This window comes from Neopelma chrysocephalum, unplaced genomic scaffold, assembly GCF_003984885.1.
Source record: "Neopelma chrysocephalum unplaced genomic scaffold, ASM398488v2 Primary Assembly neopelma1_143, whole genome shotgun sequence".
In the NCBI taxonomy this organism is placed as follows: Eukaryota; Metazoa; Chordata; class Aves; order Passeriformes; family Pipridae; genus Neopelma; species Neopelma chrysocephalum.
The window spans coordinates 762,678-779,545 of NW_020897805.1; the positions used below are offsets into that span (position 1 = coordinate 762,678).

The 16,868-nt window shown below is 40.1% G+C and overlaps 1 protein-coding gene across 8 annotated transcripts in view; it reads right to left on the reverse strand.

The window, feature by feature from the left end:
- Positions 1-16,868, reverse strand: part of GBF1 (golgi brefeldin A resistant guanine nucleotide exchange factor 1) — a 105,863-nt gene that overhangs the window by 17,120 nt on the left and 71,875 nt on the right. For 6 of the 8 annotated variants that reach the window (XM_027700183.1, XM_027700182.1, XM_027700187.1 and 3 more), the window contains 14 exons: positions 16,754-16,789; positions 12,964-13,099; positions 10,238-10,467; positions 9,579-9,747; positions 9,183-9,394; positions 8,406-8,504; positions 7,794-7,988; positions 7,236-7,422; positions 6,609-6,749; positions 5,983-6,071; positions 2,715-2,917; positions 2,184-2,307; positions 1,769-1,894; positions 1,079-1,161 (listed from right to left, as the gene is read on the reverse strand). In XM_027700183.1, the coding sequence (XP_027555984.1) occupies positions 1,079-1,161; positions 1,769-1,894; positions 2,184-2,307; positions 2,715-2,917; positions 5,983-6,071; positions 6,609-6,749; positions 7,236-7,422; positions 7,794-7,988; positions 8,406-8,504; positions 9,183-9,394; positions 9,579-9,747; positions 10,238-10,467; positions 12,964-13,099; positions 16,754-16,789 (2,030 nt within the window). The remainder of the gene's footprint in view (positions 1-1,078; positions 1,162-1,768; positions 1,895-2,183; positions 2,308-2,714; positions 2,918-5,982; positions 6,072-6,608; positions 6,750-7,235; positions 7,423-7,793; positions 7,989-8,405; positions 8,505-9,182; positions 9,395-9,578; positions 9,748-10,237; positions 10,468-12,963; positions 13,100-16,753; positions 16,790-16,868) is intronic. The other 2 variants (XM_027700189.1, XM_027700188.1) reach the window with 1 other exon arrangement.

A 16,868-nucleotide genomic window follows, 5' to 3' on the forward strand; every position in this document is an offset into this window, starting at 1 on the left:
TCTCAACTATGACACTGGGGCAGTCTGTCTGAGATGGAGCAAAACTGAAATTAAATACCAATTGTTTTAGTCACAGAACATACTGAAACAGCTCAGGTACCTGGTGAAGGGGGGGATAAAGGGGAATAGACTGGGACAGAGGCACTAAGGAACCAAACAATATGAGGATACTCTCAGGGTAACTATTCAAAACATTAAGGACATCCTCAGGGAAGAGAAGCCAATCAAAACTAGAGTTCTATTTGAAAGCTAGAGCTACCTCTTGAAGAACTTCTAGATATTCAGTACAGGCAGCAATCCCACCTTCCTAGATAAGGCTCAAAAGGAGGGTCAGCCTAATCACACTGCCCTGCTTCCAGCACAAGCTACTGCAGACAGAAATCAACTGAGAGTCAGTCACATCCTGTCTCCTCAGAGATGAAATCCGCTCAGCTTCAAACTGGCTGGGCTTTGATTTACTGATAGCCTAGATCTTTAATCTATTATTGAAGCTTAGTGCCCAAAGCCAGTCTGTGCACAAAAGGGCCTCAACCACCAGGAATTCTCCTCAAATATTGGTCAGTGTGTCAAGAGCTTTAGGGGTGGCAGAAGAGATTGATGCAGATAGCAGCCTCATGTGAAGAGCTCAAAAGCAGAATATATTAAACTGAGACCTGGACACATTATGTCAGGGCATCAGTGCAGTCCTGGGGATGAGATACTATCTCTCAAACCACATGAAAAGTTCTAAGAGTCTAAAGGCCTGGTCTGGAGAAAAGAGCCTTCTTAGATACAGTATTCCATATGTGCTGGTCTTGCTCAGCTGTTCTTTTCCATTTTCATAGAAGTAACATATTTTCTAACTTTATCTTAAGCTCTGTGGATTAAAATACCATGGAAAAAATCCAAAGATACAAATCCAAGTGCAATTGCTGTGACAGGCTTGTTACTACAGCCCCACATGGAGCTGGAATTTGGTCTGAGGCAAACAGGCACATGATTGGTGAGTTGCTTTCCATACTCTCCAGATATCTCACAGATTCAACAACTCTAGTTTGTATGCTCTCTGCATACAAGGAAATGACAGATTGATTCTTACTTGATGGCATGATACATGTCTTCCAGTATGTCCTGTTCAAAGTCTTTGCCTCCATTCACACCTTTCAGGTTCTTCCGAAACTCCTAAAAAAAGTTACACCAATGTCAATTCCTAGTATCTCCAATTTAAAACTCTTTGGCTAGGATCAGTACTCCACTGGTTTTTCATGGGGCCAGAAGGAGATTTTCCTACATTCTTCAACATGCAGCCTCAAAATTCAAAGACTAAATGCTATTCTTACAGGGAGTAGTGTCCAGCAACTCCTGTCTATGCTCACAAGGAAAGAACAGAGACACAACATAACACATGCTTAGCTAATGCTGGACATCAGAATGACAGGTCTGCATCAGAATAACAGGATTGACACTCACAAGACTTGAACTCTCTAGAAGCCCTCAGCAGTACAACAATCTTCTCAATCTTACTATGTCTTAGTATACAGTTTGCTCACACAAACAAAAGCCTCTTGATAAACACAGTAAGTTGTCCGCTAAGCTCGCATTTCTTCAGGTTGCCCCTTGTCCACAACTCCCCACTCAAACTATACTCAACTTTGGTGCTGCACACCAGCTTACTGTGTACCTGAGTGAAGAAGGCCAAGCAAAAAAAGAGAATGCCATTAAGATAAAAAGAGTCACTACATTGTTACCAAAACCAGAGAAGACAGATGCCTACAGTGGTAGCACCCACCTCCAGAGTCATTGGGACGTTCTGTTTGCGGACATTGTGGTTGTGCTGGTCAGTGTTCAGCATAATAACTGCATAGGCCAGGGCAAAGCAGGCATCACTATTAGCAAACGGGGACCCGTTTGATTTCTGAAAGGCAAATATATGCACAAATTAGCCCTACAGGAGCAGTGACCAAGACAGCCATTTTCCTAACAGTACTGAATCATCTCTGGGACAAACAAAAATCCCAGGCTCTGGCTCCAGCTTCCAAAAAGCACCCCAGAAATCTATTTGCCACTGCCACCTCCTACAAAATAGCTGCTGCTTGCAGGGCACAGTAAGCTTATATAGGCAGTTTGATCTGACATGTCCATCATGGCAAGCAGATGGTCACAAAAGAATAGAGTTTTGAGTTTTCTGCCCACCAAGTACACACCCTCCAATGTTCTGTGAAGGCTTCTAACAGTCTCTGGATTACAGGAGCCTCTCCTGGTAATCGAAAGGCCTCTAGATAAAGTCGTAAAGCTTCATCCAGCCTTAAACCTTGGAAGCTGAAAGTCCTGCAAAAAGAATAAAATGCAATGAGAAGCTGAAACGGGATGGGAAAGATAGGATAAACTTACTAATTACAGTCTTGTTCGTTCAGACAGTAAACAGTAGAGGGTGAGAAGAAAAGAAATATACCATGAATGGGCATAAAACAAAAAAAGAGTCAACAACCCTACAAGTGATTATGTATGTAATTATCTCTCCAGTCTTCACAGAGACTGCCCTGATGAAAGGAGCTCAAATATCATACTATTATATGTATCTAAGGTGTTACCATATGCAAGAATTATGGCATGGCAGTACACAGAACCAAGTGATATAAATCCAATGCCTCCAGGAACTACTGTGCTATTGCTTTTTTTAAATTATTCTTAACTTTCACCCCTTCCTGACCAAAGAGATACAGAAAGATACTCACCCAACAAAGCTTTCCAGTAAGTCTATGTTCTTGCGGTCACTCACAAATTCCCCAATCATCTTTTTGTCAAGGCGAGGATTTTCCCGTAGCCACCTGGCCACTTCATTGTTGTCGATGGGGGTGGCAAGAAGGTTCTTCTCCTGCAGAAACTGTATCCCTTTCTTTGGCTTTTGGTTGAACTGCTCTGTTCCGGTTATCAGGAGCTGAAGGAAACATTCTGATAATTACAGCTTGAAATACATTTCTTACTTTAGATTGTTTTTAGCATTTGAACCAAAAACAAAATAGAAGAAAGATCAGTCTCAGCATGATGAAATTCACTGTACTGTGTAATCCAGGAAGAAGGCTAACCAAGAACAGAAAACCTGCATTCATCACAAGGATTCACTATCAAATAATTCTGGACAAAGCAAGCATGAGCTGCCATCTTTGAAAAGCTTTAACGTTTACCCAAGCAATAAGCTCTGCTATTCCAAATGCCTCACCTGCTCTAGTATGTAAACAGAGCAGATGAAGGTCTCTGATGAACCCTGGACACGTGGCAAGATCAACCCTACCCAGCTGCAAAGCAGCACTGCTCTATTGCCCTCTCCTGCCCACTTTGGCTCCAGGCTCTCGTAACTCTACCTCGCCACCAGGAGACATACAGCAAGAATCCTTGGCACTTATTCAGCAGGTGCAACGACGAAGTGCTGCAAAAACTTAAACTAAGAACCAGAAAACATTCTGCGAGTGAGACACCGTCCCAAGAACATGTGGTATTCTAGCCTGACAAGGTTACCTGTAGGGTGGGAAGAGCAGGTCTTTCTGACTTTGAAGGGAAGTCAACTACTCTGCCCTGCTAGGAAGCTAGGCTGTACCACAGTCACAGTGTAATAAAACAACTGACTAAGAAAGGGTTAACTGAATGTTCTTGGTGGTGTTCAGAAAAACCAAAAGCACAAACAATGGTATGAACTTTACTAAGGAACCAGAATAAATGTCAGTTCCCTGTTAGCTCCTATCACGATCAAACTGCTAGCAATGACCTAGTGAACTAAATTCGTGACCATCATGATTACTAGCTCCCCTGACTTTCTCAGTACCACAGAAGCCACCAGCCCTCTGCTTTCTGCTTCCCCTGCCTATGTGAACATCCTCAGAATTACAGTGAAACACAGATCCTGAAATAGCATGGAGTGTACAAGGACCCAGTGAGGACATAACAAAAGAATAACCATGTGCTGCCCTGGTCTAACAGGCCTGAAGGGACTGTATGACACTGGCAGCATTTCTGTTTAGCTATAAATCCTGTAACCCAAGTCCTAGGGTATTCTGTAGACTGGCTAAGTCCATAGACTTCTTTAAAACCACTTGAAAGGAGACCAGACTGCTGGCAGTTTGCACTGCATTTATAATCACGTCATTCCTGTGCTTCTGAGCTCCCGGTCATTGCCTTTGGAAACATCAAAGAAAACTTTCTGTTTGATGCATAATTTGTTTTCTGCTTTTATTTAGCTTTTTTCCTCCTTTCAGCTGTGGTAGTGTTTAGTACTTCAGAGGTTAAAGGAAGTAGAACATGCTGGTGCCATGTCAGCATCAGCATTACTGAAGCTCAGTGTTTGGTGTGCCCTGTTTCCATGCTCAGGATGAAACCATTAGCAGATTTAAGGTCAGAAAACAATTTTCCCTGGGCAAACTCAGAGATTTATGAACATCTTGCTTTCCTCTACTCTTGATTTCTTCTAACCTTTCCAGCACAGCAAAGCCAGAATATTACCAAAGGTTTTCATTTAGGGCAGTGGAAGCACTATGCAAGCTCCCTTCTCAACAGTGGACTTTCACAGAGTCCATCAGCAAAGCTGCTATGAAAGCAAGATTTAACGCAAAGCAAAGGATTACAAATGAAACTGTAACTAAACCAACATTAATTTCTTAGAAATTAGTTAATGCCAAAACTCAGTGGTTCATTTGAACACTGTGCTGACAATCATTTCCCCCCACCGTTGTGGCTCAGGAAGAGAGTTACCATTATCCCACTGCAGCACCGTACTGTAGGTAAAGAAACAATTTCCCAAGTACTGCAGCAAACTTCCTAGACAGAAACCAATGCTTTAAATTACATACAGATCCAGAGACCGCCAGAGTGGATCACAAAGCATAGGTTGGGCAGTAGAAAGAGATCTGTTGCATTTTCTTCAGTATTTTTGTTTAAGTAAGTTTAAACAAATACAACCACCAATTTCTTATAATAATGTGAAATAAAACCACCTTTGCTGGAGAGAGAAGCGAGAAGTCCTTTAGTCAGATACAAGTAAAAAACCTTTCTCTTTACCACCAATAAATCCTTCAAAGACATTAATTTCTTTTCCACTATATCATCTGGCTCCCTACTCCACAACTACTATGGCCACTCATGTTTCATCCAGAATATGTGTCATTTTCATATTGAAATTTAGCAATCACTCACATCTGAGATAACCTTCCTCATGTATATGTTGTGCAAAGAGAACAAAGTCTGTACAAAGAACATATGTGAATGGAAAAAGACCCAACAAACCCAGAACAGAAAACCCCAAACAATCCCATGTAACCCATAGGGACTTTAGATAAGCATCTCTGAAGCAGGACAGTACCTGATGTTTGACACAACACAGCAGATAAATACAAAGCCATTAGTATGGAGCACCTTTGTCAACACTAGACCTAGACTGGACCCACTCAGGGAATGGAAAAGTTGTACAAAGTTTAGACTATAACTTGGATTAATGAGGTTCAAGGAAACAGACATCTGAAAACAAAGAATGGCTTTGCCACAATCATGACAATCTTTTTGGTCCTTCTTATGACAAAGCAAATACAGGAATAGGCAAATCAGAATAGCAGACTAGTTAATTTCTACCACAGGCCTCTTGGTACACTCCCCATTTACAGCTTTGATAAAGACTAGTGAACCTGCCCTTTTTGATGAAAGTACCTGATTGTCATCATATAACACAAACTAGATCCAGCAACTTTCCCACCCAGAAATCAGATGGACCTAGCTTACAAACTGTGCCACAAAATTTCCACAACACCTCTTGCAAACTTTAGCACAACTAAACCATAACAGGTAATAATCACTGCTGTCTCTGCAGTGCAGCGGGATTTTCAGTGACTGACTGTAATTCTGATCAGCAGAGGACAGAACTCAAAACTTCTGAGATATGAACAGTCATGCAAAGCCCACAGGGGAGGGAAAATAAAGAGAACATTCAAAGATCCACTTGTAGTACATTTCAAATCATACCTTCTTTTTGTTCTTAATCTGCATAAGTTCCTGAGGGCTTGGAAGGATGCAAGAAAATCGAGTAGGTTTCCTGGGGATACTCTTCTCAGCTAGAAAGACACAGTGTCATTACAGTCAAACCTACCCTCAGAGTAGCACTCAGGCATGAGATGTCCCACAATAGCTTTCAGTTATGGAGTTTTGCTGCAATGTGCTGTCCTGCAAATGGCAGTCACACTCCTATTTAATTACTAAATTCCTCCCACCTACATTTTTTCAACACAATTACATAGCAGCTTTTTGTCCCAGACAATTTCACACATCCCCAGGATTTAATTTTCTGGCTATTTTGACTACCTACACTACTGATTCCCTGGAAAGCCCCTAAATGCCTTCAAAACACTAAGCACTGGTGTGAATTTCACACACTTTTGCCCCAGAGTGACCCACCAGATCTAACCCCTCCCATAAGAAATGCCAGTTAGTAGGCATATACAGTCCACATAAAAGAAACAAATGTTCACCATATACTTTCTTCTGATTTTGAACACAACAGCTACAGTGGTCTACAGCATAGCAGAACTGGTCAGCAAATGTCAAGACCATTCTTAGCATATACACAGTCAGGGTACTGTAGAGACTATTACCTGCCTCACTTCCTCCTTCCAGTTCCGTGCAGCTCTCTTTCATCTGGTCAGCCATAAGGCATCCACTCGTGGGAGGACATGCCCCAGCTGTCTCTGAGACTACACTGGAAGATTTTCTCTCACTGAATACTCTCTCAATATCTGTAGAAGTTAAAAAAAAAACAACGAATGAACAAGCAAACAAACAAAAATAACAAAAATCTCCAAACTCAAATGAAAAACCCACAGAGAAATAAACCCATAAGCCAAGAAAAAAAAGCTAGCAACAGAGAAATAAGGAATTGATCACTCGAAACTGTATAGGTGCTTATTCAAAGGAGTTCCTGCTGGGACTTTGCAGTATCCTCAGAATTTTGCCTACACGAATTCCAAGGCATAGCCTCATTCTGTTGTGATTGCCAGTCTTGACGTGGCCTTTATATAAAGCTCACATGAGAGGTGTATTTTAATATCTGTAAATTTTCCAAATAGCAATGTATATATATACCTTGTGTAGTTATAAAACATGCAACAGGAAGACTGAAAACATGTATTTAGGCAGTTTACTATGTCAGCAACCAAAATGAGATCTCCAAGTTTAGCACAGGACTAAGCTTAATATTAAAATATCAGAAAAATGGGTCTTACTATTGCTTGTTTCTTTAGTGCTGTTGATGGTTTCTGGGCTGGGTTTGACAACTTCCTTCTCTTGTTGATGTATGTTACTCAGCACTTTGGCCTGGCAATGGGCTTCAGTGCTATCTATTACTGTCAGCAATGCTTCCAGAGACAGCAGATGGACAGTATACAGTTGTCCAGAAACTGGGAAGGCATTCTGGGAAATAACATGTAAGTATTAGTCAACTTTCATGCATCTCTCACCATAACAGGGAAAGGAAGTCTCCCCCCACAGCTTGGCGAAGCTCAAAGAATAGAACAGAACACCCTAAGCTTTTCACCCTAAGCTTTTCACCCTAAGCTTTTCACCCTAAGCTTTCTAGCATGTAGTTAATAGTTTATTTGCTCTGACATTATTAAAGCACCATGGCTATTCTTTTCTCTTCTGCCTCCAAATGTTAAATGGCCTTGTTCATCCCTACAGCCTACTCACCCTGGATCTTTTGACCACTCCCATTCTTAAGTCCTGCATCTGTGCTCACCCTTGCCCTGTGGCTGCCCCTCCCTTCCCCAGCCACGGTTCAGCACCTTGGAGAGCAGCTTGGTGAGCTCCTCGAAGAGGTTGGCGCAGTAGTAGTCACAGTCATAGTTAATGTACAGCTCGGTCACGAAGCTGGGAATCCTCCACAGCTGAACGATGGCTTCCAAAGCCATCTCCTTCATTTCATAGGGCATCTTTGGGTTTTCCACAGTGATTATTTCCATCAGCTTCTTGATATACATCTGGCAGAAACAACAGGGCAGCCCAGTTTAAGGAAAGAAAAAAGAAAGCAGGGCAGTGAATAGCTTTGAGGACTACCAAGAGAGATTTAAGCTTCATCTTCCCACATAACACTCCATCTTTAATGATGGCTCATTCCGAAGGAGGTTGTAAAAAGGTTTCAAATAGTTCTACCATTTGGTGCACCTGGATTTCCTGTTCTAAAAAGAACAGTACGAAGGCAGGCAGCATAGTACACCAGTCTCAAAGACATTGGATTATCCAACAAGAAATGGCCTATACAGCCTATCCATAATACACTGAATCATTTATACAAAGGTCAACCGACACTTAGACAGTATCTTACTGCCTAGCTATATACATTCAACTGAAGGCCAATAAACTATTACTGGGCACCCAGTGATATTCAAAAAACTTACCTCCAGCTGGAATTTCAGATGCTCTCTCATGCTCTCAAAGAGAAGAAAGCACACCCTGAGGGAAGCTGCGTACAGATTGAGCCTTTCAACACTCAGCAGCTGAACAAGAAACAAAAAACCCTTTAAAAATTGCAAAGGCAAGTCATCATGTGCTATAAGTAGCAGTACTGTGGCACTGCAGGTATCACCTGCAATCGACCAGAGATCCACACATTGCCTCCCATAGCAATGGAATTTCAAAAATCAACCTCTTGTTCAACCTCCTGGTCTCGCTTTTTGCTACTGAGGATGAACATGCTTAATTCTCTTCTGCATGTGGTAACACTTCTCTACTACAACTTCGTTCTTTTGCGAAGTCCACAGAGCCTGTTAGTGGTAAAGGAACTTGGGAGAGAACCTGCCTCTGAGATGGCCCCTTTGCAATTAACAACTTGGTACTACAAAAGTTCTATCTACAATTAAACTGGTAACTTGCATCCATAATTACCTCAAAACCAATTATATCAAAACGCTGTGTTATCCCACAGTAACAGTTCGTTCAAATCACCTTCATCCTTCCTGGCCCTGGTCTGCAGAAAATAGTACATGACAACCTCTCTGGCTTTGCAGTAGCACTATTCAGTGCAATTCAGAACTCTCATTGCAGTGCAGCAGAGAGCTTGTTTAAAGACCGAGACCCGCCAAACCTCATAATACTAAATTCCAATAAACTATTTGATGCAAATTAGTATCTGACTGCCCAGTGCCATATGCCAAGCTTGCATGAGCCAGACTCACTTGAAATAGGTGCCGGCACAACTCCTCCTTCACAAGTCCCAAGAGGGACTGGCAGTTTGCAATGGGTGCTGACTCCAGGGCAACAGTTAGCAGCTGCAGCCCCATGTGGATCATCACCTCAGAGTTGTGGCGGTCGTGAGGGTTGGTGAGGGAGATGAGAAAGCGGAACAGTTCTCTAATACATGGTAACCCATACGGGACCAGAGCTGCTCCTAAAGGAAAAAGAAAGATTGGCAGTCATAACTTTGGGTTTGCTTTTTGCAGGTGCCTAGCAAGTGTTAAAAATTGAATTGTTACAGACCTGCTAAGGAATAGGAGCTTATCACCCTCTTAGCATAAAGTGAAACAGAACAGTGGAAAGGAGACAGGACTTTAGCAGCACTGCCCACCTCTTACCTTCTTTCTGGGAAGACTGAGTAAAACGTACTCCCCGGGGATTTACATAGTCCATGTCATGAACTGAGGCAGAGTCAGAATGTTCTGCTACAGATGTGCACTCCTCTAGGACCTCGGGGATAGACTCGACAGAAGCTGATTGGATCTTCTCCTCCCTCAGACTTTCGTTCTTCATTGAGAACAGTCATTTGAGAAAGAAACAAAACAAGAGTTAACAAGCACTAGACAAGTTAAAAAAGAAAAGGTTTATATGTTTACAGTTAATTTGGAACTATTACAACAACATAGGTCACTAATGGAAGAGGATCAGACAATTTAAGAGAAATTTAGGAGAAAAGAAAGCCTCTAGATAATCTGCAACCCTCTCTACCCTTTCACTTACATTTAGCTCTTATCTGTTTTACATAACTCTAGGTTGTGAGACTAAGGACTTGACTTCAAAAACACTCCCATAACCTATCAGTTCTTACTGCCCCTGAGGTTAGAATTTGGCTTTTTTGTTTTAATTTCAGCACAGTACTTCTGTTTATGCCTTCCTAGCATTTTTACCATTCAAAGTATCTGCAGCTCTAATGCATCTTCTCAACAGTATTACTATTGTGGGGGGAAGTGATTATTGTGGGAGTTGAAACTTTTCTTGAGAAGTTATAACCACATACCTGGAGTTCTGGCTGATTTTGATTTTCAGTGACTTTGGCCTCATTTGAAGGCATTCCTGCATTAAGTCCCAAAGAAGCGACTTGATCCAAGTCTGTCAGGTCTTCCTTGGAAGTTGTCTGTGAGGACAACTCCAAACCACTGTCTGTAACAGGGCTGACTGCAGATGAAACGTTTTCTGAGCTTCCAGAGGAGCTGGGAGAAGGAGCATCTATGAAAGCAACTCCACTTCCTGATGAGAAACAGAAGCAAAAAGATCACTATCAGTCTTTCCGTCAACCACAAATTCATATATTAAATACAGCAACAAAGAATTACTTACATACTACTTCCCACTACAAAAGGTCTCAGTTATGCACTAATGTAGATGACACAGATAAACTAAGATCTCTTTTGCTCAGTATTAATGAATTAAACAGATGAACAGGTGAGATACTAGCAGTTCTCCAAATTAAAACACAATAGTTGGACTTAAACAGACTCAGCAAATAAGGAAACTCACATAGTTAGCTAAAGGGTGCAGAGGATTTACTAAACTAAGAAGGAATCCGAAACTACTCCAGTACTTTCCTTCAAAGTGAGAGTTTTAACTTAAATCTACTGCACAAGCTATTTCTTTAATTCTCCCTAAACAAAGGAAATTGCAATAGCATTCAAATGGGTCTGAAATGGAGCAGTGAAAAATTTTTACTGTTTCTAAATATGAGACAGTGCTCCAAGAATCTAAGTTTTCCTTTTGAAGAAACTCACATATTTGGAGCTCTCACTGTTCTGAGGAGAACTTAAAAAAATATTTAAAACCCAAATATTTAAAAAAGAGAAGACATAGTGCAGAGCACAGTAATAAAGGCACAAACCAGAGTTAGGAATTTAAGCATGAAATGTGTATAGTTTTGCACAGTGGTGTTTTATCACTGACTTGATTTTTGGAAATGTCTTGAATAAGTAGCAGATTGTTACTTGATTTTTAAGAAATGTATGACCAGTTTTGCAATCTTTTCTTCTTCACCTGCTAAGCCAGGATTCTGGCTTAAAAAGTACCATTAATGTATTACCTAACACTACAAGGTTAGAGTTAATGAAACGTTTTGTAAAACAACTCGACTTACCCTCTGAAATGTTACAGGAGTTATAATGCTCTTTGACAGATTTTAATACCTATTTGAAAATTTAAATACAATGATGATTCATGTAGAGATAAGTTCTCATCTGCATGGATGTTCTGAGTTATAGGCAATTTGATCATATTTATTATTTCCTTAGTTTTCACCAATCATGCAGTAGTGTAAAACATACTTTGGAGTTTTCACACTACATAGTTTCCTGTGACGGAGTAAGTGTCAGAACTAGGTCTTTTACATAGCTATTGTTTCTATTTTCCTGTCTGCTTTCTTTCACTGGTAATGTTTATGTCTGACCATCAAACTGTAGAGTGCATAAGAGACAGAGTACTTTGCAGCCAGAGGGACTCATTCATCCAGAGGAGAGTTTACAAAGTTATAACTATTTAGTCTATTCCTACACAACAATAAGATATGGAAGCCCCCAACATTACATCCTTAAGCTCACAGCACTACTCACATATGGTATCACTTCTGCAGGCTGAATCAAAGCATGTGAATGAGAATTCAGGCATATACCCATTAGTTTTCTGCACACAATCCCCTTTCAGGTACTTTTGCTGTTCCCTCTGTTTTTTCCCTATATAACTCTTCAAATCTCCTTACCATATCAAGGCCTCTATTCTTCCCATAACAGTCATAAGCACAACCCCTATTTCCCTGTCCCTTAATGAGTGTAGCCTTTATTCAAATTACAGGGACTGTGTGTGTGCACTTTCACTCTTCGCATCTGTAGTGAGAGGTATGTTCATTCTCCCATCTTTGACATCTAAGATTCTGCACATCCCTTAGTTCTACCTGTATATCTTCTCCAGTCACACTTTGCTCTTCCCTCTTTAGCACCACACTCACACCCTTCGGTAAACACTTTGGGAACACAGGAAGGAACATGCCACTTAAGCTAGCAATCTCCTATTAAAGGAAACCTCCTCAGCTCCATTTCCCTTACAGAATCACAGAATTGATTAGGCTGGAAAAGACCTCCGAGATCATCAAGTCTGACTGAACAAAACCATGTCAACTAGACCATGGCACTAAGTGCCACATCCAGTTTTTCCATAAACACCTCCAGGGACGGTGACTCCACCACCTTCCTGGGCAGTCCATTCCAATGTTTAATCATCCTTTCTGTGAAGAAATTGTTCCTCATATCCAGCCTAAACTTGCCCTGGAGAGGCTTAACACTATATTCTCTTGTCCTGTCGCTAGTTGTCCTTAGGTCTCCTGTTGCCAGCATTCCTGTTCTCAATCTCTTCCACATATCTGCTGCATCCTCCAACTCCTCTCACCACATGGCTGTCCATAACCTCAGCCACCTCTGCAGGTGCCCATTCCCTTCTGTACAGACTACCCTCATGAGGTATGCTGAAGGCAGATAAATGCTGTCAAGTTATCCACAGGACCATGCCTTCCTCCAGCAATACGTATTTCCTGAAAACGCTTTCTCCTGGACCTGAAAAGCTATGATATGCTTTATTGCTACAGTCACTGAGAACTACCAGAAAAAAACTAATGCAAAACAACACGTTAAGAGAAATGAAATAAAAGATTCAAAAAAAGCTCTAGGACTGATGCTGTCTGGTCTCTTGAAACAGATTTCAACTTACCTGTGCTATTACTAGCATTGCCTGCTGACTGTTCTGTCACAGGAGGGACCTTAGTTACATGTCGAGGAGGCCTTGGTGATCTCTTCTGCTTTTTCCATTTTGATGATTCACTCATTCCTCCAGCTCTCATTTTCAACTGAAAACCAATAATCATTAAGAATATCAGTATTGCAAAACCACATAACATAATGGATTACCCAAGCCAACCCACAAAGGCTATCTCAAAACCCTCAAAGTCAGGCAATAGCACTTACATATATCACACAAATTAATCAGCACCTCAAAATCATGCAAACCAGCCCCTGACTCCCCACATATTAGCCATAAGTCCACACCTGAATCAAGGGACAATGTACTGCAGTTACTCTGCTATAATATATACTTAACAGTTCAATTATGACAGCACTTCCTGTTCCCTATCAGCTTTGAATTAGGATAAAGAATTCTCTTGGAACTACAGGCACATCACAAATCTCTTTGCTTTTGCCAAAGCTTCCAGACTTCCAAAGGGCATCAATTAACGCATCTAAGTTAGGTTTGACACTTAACTAAAATTTCACCATCTATATATCAAGTTGAGAATGGAGCCCAAGCACCCAGTCCCACGCTGCAGTCCGCAGCTCTGTCACTGATCTCTTGCCTCATTTACTCTTCATCTTTGTAGCAATGCCACATTCACTTTCCTCTGGGTATCCTTCACTACTAACAAGTATTTCTCTAACACTTCACTGGCTGCTGGTGCATGTCACATTGCAAATACCACCCGAGTGATTTAGAAACAAACCTTATTCTGCTTTTACCTGCCTTCTGTCATTACTCTTCTCCAGATCTAAAATCTAACCTAACTCTCGGCATCCTTCTTGACCAGGATCTTACTTCTAGTTCGCATACAGATCTTTGATTGGACAAACAATGACACAGCAGGAGCAGTGCAGACTGTGTGGCACTTGCTGCAGAGTGCTGTTATTTCAGGCTTGCAGATGCTCCAGAAGTTCCTAAAACAGTATGATATTTATTTACATGGCTAAAGGTAACGGCAAGCCTGAAAACAGGTTCCTTATGAAATAAGTTCCTCCAAGTGCAGGACAGCACCTACTCCTGTGTTTGGTAGCTGCAGTCAGCTTTTCTGATGCTGTCAGACTTCTTCAGTTTGGGTGCAAGTTTAAGCACTGAATAGGTACTTTGCACATAGTGGAAACTATTCAGCAAGTTTCAGTACCAGACCCTATTTGGTATTCTACTTTGTAAATTTATCACAGTTAAGTTTTATTTTAGCCTATAATATTCCTTATTTCCTATATTCCTAGAATCAGATTTAAATTATATAGAAGACAGTTATATTCCTTAGTATCTTCCTTTTCCTGCAACTTCCCTCCTTTCAGCTACTACTTCTCTTAAATGCCAATAAACCTTCTAGGATCCGCTACCGGTTTTCCTTCACTTTCCATTTTCCAGGTAGAATTCTAACTTGCTTTATGGAGCCTTGGCCTGTAATTCTTCTCGTTTAAACAAAGCTTGTGAAAATGTTATGTCCCAGTGCAGTAAACCTTTTGTGTAACTTTTCTTTGCACCAAACTGTATTTGTCTGATGACTAATCCCCACGTTTTAGCTATGCTACAGTTTCCTTGAGCGTGTTAATTAACAGATTCAGAATTACTTTGCTGCTTGTTATTTCTTCCAAATTTTGCAGCAACAATCTTCTTCTAAACCACTTCTTCTGATAAACACTCATGTGACAAGCACACAGTTAAAAATGAAATTTGGTAGATTTCAAAATGTTTTACAATGCTTATGGATCACAATCCTATCATATAAAAATTGTCAGCTTTCCTATATACTACTTCATAGGGCTATATAAAATATGTGTTATCTTTGATTCTTGCCGATTTCTAAAATCTCTCTGAGCCTTAAATATCAAGTTTTATTCACTAAAGGCTTAACCAGCAAATTAGATCAGATAGTTTTACCCATCAACTATTCTAGAAATAGCCATATTATTTTTTTCTCCCTTTTCAGGAACTTATAAAATAAGATCTGAAGATTTATGGTTCATTGTACCAAACTACTTCAAGTAGGAAGAAAACCCAGAAGCATTACGTGTTAAACCCATCAAAGTCTGTTTCACAGAATTTCAAAACAAAAGACTTCACTTCTAGCTACTAAATCCTGTTGCCATTATTTGGCAGGTTGAAAGTTACTTGCAGCAGGATGCAAAACTGAATCAGCAAAATGGAGCCAAGATACTGATATGGGCTACCCATGTCAGCACCGTTCCTTTTTACCCTCAAGTCATGCTCTTGAGAAACATGTAACTTTTGGACCATTCTATCAGAAGATTCAAGCTGACAATTTAATTAATATTTCTAATCTCCCCTTTCACATGACTCCAAATACCATCTCAGTTCAACACTAGTCCTTTCAAAAAAGCACTTTTTCTCAGACACAAAATCCACTCTTAGTGATTGTCCTGTGCTTTGTTTTAACCCTCAAGATTCCTCCTCTTGAGGTTGGTAAGACAAAGGCCCCCCTGTCATCATCTTGATGAACCTGTGCCATCTTTCAGAGACTGAGTCACAACAACTTCACATAGATGGGAAACCTTTTTTTCGGGCACGCAAGATGACTCACTTGATTTTTTAAAGAATTCAATCAAAGTACAAAGCATTTAGACCAGAATCTAAGTTTATTTGAGCTTTTTAGGTGTTTTTTTTCTTGTTGTAGTGTTTTTTGGGGTTTTTTTGGGAGGAGGAGGAAGGTGAGATTACCCAATATATCTTCTCCATCTCACACCATCCAGTACTCTGCAATCTACACAAACAAGTATCCTTTTATTAGAATTACCTAGGACTACCTCCCATATAATTTTGCCCTCTCTCCTTTTTTTTTTTTTTTTTTTAGTTTTGCTATCTTCTTTTGCTCCATTGTAGCAAACCACTGCATAGGTTTAAAAAATTTGAAAAAGCAAACAGAAATGCTTAATCAAAATGTTTCATTGTCAAGAGGCTATATCCTGTTTTAACAAATAAACACTGAATTTGGGAATTCTAAAACAATGCATGTATCAAAGGACAGCAAAGTAACATCTTTCTTTCTGGATTTTGTTTTGAATTAAAAGGTAACAATCCTGTGACTCCTTGCTTTTAACATTTGTACAAAAAATGTAAAAAACACTTCTATGGTTTGCCTTTGACTAAAGGAACTATTTTTAAAGCAGTTTTTACCTTAAATTTCAAGGCATTTCCTGATTTCACTAGAAAGCTTGGTTGTACTGTTAACAGGCTGAGATCTTAAACCCAAGGTTGCCTTCTTGACTAAATGCAGCAGCTAAATAGCATTTATTAGATCATTAACATATCCTGAATCTTAAACATAATCTAAAACTCTCCTTCCCTCTACAATGCTCAGTGATATTATAGTTGCATTAGTTTTCTAATTATCAATGTCCTTGAAATTAGATTAAGCTTGTACTTTTGACAGTAAAAACTACCTTAAGTTAGTATTTAAAAAATATTCTTTAAAAATCAGAGTATAGAGGGAGCTCAGAGCTACTGTTCTTTCATCATGGAACGCAATACAAATTCAATTACATTTATATGAGTTACCTTTGGATAAAGAAATGTACACAAAATTTCAGAAGAAAAAAATTAAAAGATTCCAAATGCTTCCTTTGATAGATGAGGTTTTAACAATAAAACCCTAGCTAAGGTCTAGGAAGGTGAAGAAAAATGTAATACTACAAGATTCTTTTTAAAGGGTCTGTGAATCTCATTTTTCTACAAGTCACCTTACCTGTACTCGTTTGTTTTTCCATAAGATACTGTAAGCCTCAAGAGAAAAGGGCAGGGGCCAATGATTAGTAATTAAAGTGATTATACTAAAACATGAGTTCATTCTAGATGCAGCA